A 4,697-nucleotide genomic window follows, 5' to 3' on the forward strand; every position below is an offset into this window, starting at 1 on the left:
GGGGGCCTCGCGCCCCGAGGTGCTGCCGGCGGCGCGTCGCGGGTTCACGGGGGCCCCCCGCGCCCCGCGGGGGCCGCGCGGAGCTGGGAACCCAGCTGCGGAGAGGGGAGGGACCCCGGGCCGCGCAGCTGCCGGCTCCGCGCATCCCCCCCTTTGCGAAGACTGCGCTCGCTCTTGCCTCGCTGATGCTGTCTGCAGTGGCGTTGATTTTTGTTCTTTTTTAAATCTTGTTTACTTTTGCAGGTCTTGACTCAGGAAAACTTAGCAACAGTTGTGACAGGAGTAATGGTTCCAGCAGGGACAGTTACTCAACCTCTTCTTATCCCCATCAGTATTGCAGGTCAAGTGGCAGGTCAGCAGGGGCTGGCTGTGTGGACATTTCCTACAGCAACGGTCGCTGCCCTTCCCGGACTGACGGCTGCTTCTCCTACAGGGGGAATTTTCAAACCGCCTATAGCCAATCTGCAAGGTAACCGTTGCCCTTCTGCTTTCCGGCATCCCTAATTGCACACCTGGTCCTCCCCAGCTTGTGGCGACCCGCAGCCCATCCTGCCCGGGATGGCTCAGAAACGGTTTAAAATCGTGGGGACGTGAAGACCTGGAGTTTTGTTTTGTGACTCCCTGGGTGCAAAAATCGCTGGGAGCGTTGGACCAGGCTGCCGAACGGGGAGGGCAGGACAGAGGCGGCCAGGGGCGCGAGACGAGACCGTGCGGATGCGATGCGGATTTGGGGCTCCGGATGTGCCACCCCCTTGCAGCGGGCGCAGCTCCGCCAGGGGACAGAGGGGTCCCCAGCGCCGCCGAGACCTGCGGGGCGTCCCTGCCCGCGGCAGGGGAGGGATTGACGCCTCCTCGACTGTCGCGCCGCGATGCCGAGTGAAGGCTTCATGCCCTCATCTCTCAGAGGGAATTGGCTTGTCTGAGCTCCCCCGAGAGCCACAGGAGAGAGTTTTTTTCCGATAGTGATTCATCCCCCGCTAAGACATCCGAGCCGGGGAGATGACGCAGCCCTGGAGGTGCCTCTCTCCCTCTGCGCTCGCAGTAGCAGCCCGGGCAGCTGCTTTGGATTAAACCTGGCGCTTCAGCGGGGCCGGATGAGTCCTGCCGCAGCAGACGAGCTCAGCTCTGCCTGTCGCGGGGGCGCTGGCAGGTCTTTTGGGTGCAAGGCAGGGCGGCAGCGATGACACGAGTGTGAGCACGTGGTGTGGGGGGGGCAATTGCTGGTTCGGTTCCCTTCGGGATGGGCCTGGGAGAGGTGGGCGAGGAGGAAGGGTGCACCAGACCCGGGGCCGCACCGCCGTCCCTTTCCGTCCCCCGCTCACTCTCTGTCCGTCTCTTTGCTTCCAGCTGCCGCCGTGCTGAACACAGCGATCCCAGCGCCGGTGCAGCCCGCCCCGCCGCTGCCGGCCGCGGCGCAGCCCCGGCCCCCCGCGCAGACACAGAGCGCCTTCGCCCCGGCGCCCGGCCAGCCCCCCATCCTGCCGCAGCCCGCCGCAGCGCCCGCACCACCCCTGGCCAAGCCCCTGGAGACGCAGACGCAGATCACAGTCCAGCCTGCGGGATTTGCCTTTAACCCTGGCATAGTAAGGAGCCCGGACGGACGGACGGACGGAGCCCGACAAGTTTCCCTCGCGCTCCCCTCAGCCCGGCGCTTTTGTGGCCACGTAGAGCTGCGGGCGGGAGCGCTTCCCCGTGGACACAGCACGCTCGCAGGAGACCTGCCTTCCTGCGGGTCCGGCCGGCGACTCGCGCGCCGTCTTTCCGCATCCCCGGCCTCAGTTTCCCCATCTGTGATGGATGTCGATCTCTCTCCAGCGGCTGCGCAGGGAGCCAGACAAGTGGTTTAGGCAAAAAACCCCTGGCGATTAAGGACTCGGAGCGAGCGCTTCCCATCACGGCAGCGAGGCAGGAGTTACCTGCCGCGGGGGCGGCCCCGGGGCGGGGGGTGGCCTGCCTCTCGCCGGGCCGTCGGTGCGGGCGACGCGCAGCTCCGCGCACCCGCGCCTCACCGGCGGCTCTCGGTTCTCCGCAGATCGGCGCGGCCTCGCTCGGGGGCCAGACCCAGCTGCTCGGCTCCCTGGCGGCCGCCCCCGTGATCGCAAACACCATCTCCAGCGTGCAGGGCATCACGGGCCAGATCCTGACCAACGCCCAGGGCCAGGTACGGCTGGGCTAAGGGAGGGCCCTTGGACTGCCCCCCTCCAACCCGCTGCCTCCGGCCCTGGGGAGAAGGGGATGGAGATGGGCACGGGGATGGGGACGGCCCGGGAAGGGTGCCGGCAGGACGCGCACCCACGGCTCCGGCTCTCCCCCCTCGCCCAGGTGATCGGCACCCTGCCGTGGGTGGTGAACCCCCCCGGGCTGACGGCGGCCGGCCCTGCCGCGCTGCCGGCCCCGAACCTGCAGGTGCAGGCAGTGACGCCGCAGCTGCTGCTCAACGCGCAGGGCCAGGTCATCGCCACGCTGGCCGGCAGCACCATCCAGGCCGCGGCCGTCAAGAAAACCAGCGCCCCCGAGGCCCCGGCCAAGAGCGAGGTGAGCACGCAGGCGCCTTTGATGCGCGGCCCGTCCGGGTAGCCGCAGTGCCGCCCCGTAGGGCCCCTGGGTGCCCGAGGTCTCTGCCCACTCATAGACTGAGTTTCCCAGTTCCCAGCCGGGATGGGAAGAGACCGAGCTTTGCCCTGGCGCGAGCAGCGGTGGTGGCTGCTCCTCGCTCCGTCACCTCCAGGCTCTGCTACGTGCTGGGATGCTCCGAACCTGGAGCGGAGTTGGCTTGTCCCCATTCCCACCCGTCCGTGGGACGGAGCCTGTCCTGCTCCGTTCAGCCAGGTGCGCGCTGGGCAGTTTCCAGTGCTGCTGTCCTCTCTGAGCCCGTCTCGTCCCCACCGTGGCGAGCAAGAGCAACGTGGTGGCTGCCCTCGTTTCATCCTGCGGCCACGCAGGAGGGAGCTCTGCCCCGGGGACGTGGCCGGCCGAAGCCCAGAGCTCGCCCGGCCTCTGCCGGCACCAGGCCCCACGCTGCAGCCGCTGACCCTTGCTCCCGGCTCCAGGTGCAGCCCATCCAGCCGGCACCGGCGCTGTCCCAGCCGGCTGTGGTGATCGCCAGCCCGGCCCCGGCTGCCAAGACCTCGTCTGCTCCCGTCCCCATCACCTGCTCGGAGACTCCCACCGTGAGCCAGCTGGTTTCCAGTGAGTCGCTCTCGGCTCCTTCGCGTTTCGTGCCGGCCGGCGAAATGCGTGCAGGGGAGAGGGTGGCGGGACGGGGAGAGGAGCCCCGGCGGGGCCGTGGCCACGTGCTGCGGGTCCCACCGATGCGAAGTGGGGTTTTGCGTGCTGGAGCGTTGCACGGGGTCCGCGCCGGCGGCCGGGCTTCGTCAGGGAGCCGCGCTGAGCGGATGCGCGTTATTGGGAAGGGATGCGCCGGCGCCGCCGTGCAGCCATTTCACGTTCTCCCTGCTGTCCCTCGGCTCGCAGAGCCCCAGGCTCCCAACGCCAGCGTCGACGAGGACGGCATCAACCTGGAGGAGATCCGGGAGTTCGCCAAGAACTTCAAGATCCGGCGCCTGTCCCTCGGCCTGACGCAGACCCAGGTGGGACAAGCTCTGACGGCCACCGAGGGACCTGCCTACAGCCAGTCGGCCATCTGCAGGTACCAGCCGCGGGGCCGCCCCGGGCAGGGGGCCAGGATCGCGATATTGTGCGTAAGCGGTGCAATTCCCTTCTCCGGAGGAGGAAAATCCAAGAAAGCGCAGGGTGGATGGGGTCAGCGCTGGTGATGCTGGGATCTCTGCCCGGGAAGCTCTCATTAGCCGCCTTTAGACAGCGGTCAAACCCCGGTGTCCTGATTCGGGTGGCAAAACTGACCCGAGAGCGGGGACTTTCGCAGCCCGTAGCACCCGCGTCTCCTCCCCGCCGTCCGCCCGGTCCCTGCGCTTCCTGGCGGCGCTGGCACTCGGGGACCGTCTCTCGGTGCCGCGCAGGTTCGAGAAGCTCGACATCACCCCCAAGAGCGCCCAGAAGCTGAAGCCGGTGCTGGAGAAGTGGCTGAGCGAAGCGGAGCTGCGCAACCAGGAGGGGCAGCAGAACCTCATGGAGTTCGTGGGCGGCGAGCCCTCCAAGAAGCGCAAGCGCCGCACCTCCTTCACGCCGCAGGCCATCGAGGCGCTCAACGCCTACTTCGAGAAGAACGCCCTGCCCACGGGCCAGGAGATCACCGAGATCGCCAAGGAGCTCAACTACGACCGCGAGGTCGTCCGCGTTTGGTTCTGCAACCGCCGACAGACGCTCAAAAACACCAGCAAACTCAATGTCTTTCAGATTCCCTAAAGGGGGAAAAAAAAAAGAGGGGGGGGGGTGGCTGCTCCCTGACACCCCCCCCAGCCATGAGCACTTTGCGCCTGACTCCCCCCCCCCAGCCCCTGCGCCCGGCTCCCGCGCGCGTGTCCCCTCCGCCGTGTGCATAGGTGTCCGTGTCCCCTCCCTCCCCCCCCCCAGGCGTGTTCCCCTCGGGTGTCCCGCGTCCTCCCCGCGTGGCCCCGGCCCCCCCTGCCTGCCCGCGCTGCGCCTCCCCTCCCTCCCTCCCTCCATCCCTCTCCCGCACGAGGGGGGGGCCGCGATTCCTGCGTTTCTGTGTCAGACAATTTCTCCCACCGCCGGAGCGATTCTCATTTTTTCGGGGGGGACGTTTTTGCCCTTTC

At 67.9% G+C, this 4,697-nt stretch overlaps 1 protein-coding gene across 1 annotated transcript in view; it reads left to right on the forward strand.

The window, feature by feature from the left end:
- Positions 1–4,392, forward strand: part of POU6F1 (POU class 6 homeobox 1) — a 22,806-nt gene extending 18,414 nt beyond the window's left edge. Inside the window, exons 8-14 of the mRNA XM_026078207.1 lie at positions 244–469; positions 1,348–1,583; positions 2,033–2,161; positions 2,323–2,535; positions 3,051–3,189; positions 3,475–3,649; positions 3,981–4,392. Of these exons, the coding sequence (XP_025933992.1) occupies positions 244–469; positions 1,348–1,583; positions 2,033–2,161; positions 2,323–2,535; positions 3,051–3,189; positions 3,475–3,649; positions 3,981–4,326 (1,464 nt within the window). The 3' untranslated portion in view covers positions 4,327–4,392. The remainder of the gene's footprint in view (positions 1–243; positions 470–1,347; positions 1,584–2,032; positions 2,162–2,322; positions 2,536–3,050; positions 3,190–3,474; positions 3,650–3,980) is intronic.
- The last annotated feature ends 305 nt before the right edge of the window (positions 4,393–4,697 follow it).

The sequence above is a fragment of the Apteryx rowi genome, unplaced genomic scaffold, assembly GCF_003343035.1.
Source record: "Apteryx rowi isolate R43461 unplaced genomic scaffold, aptRow1 scaffold_475, whole genome shotgun sequence".
NCBI classification, from domain to species: Eukaryota; Metazoa; Chordata; class Aves; order Apterygiformes; family Apterygidae; genus Apteryx; species Apteryx rowi.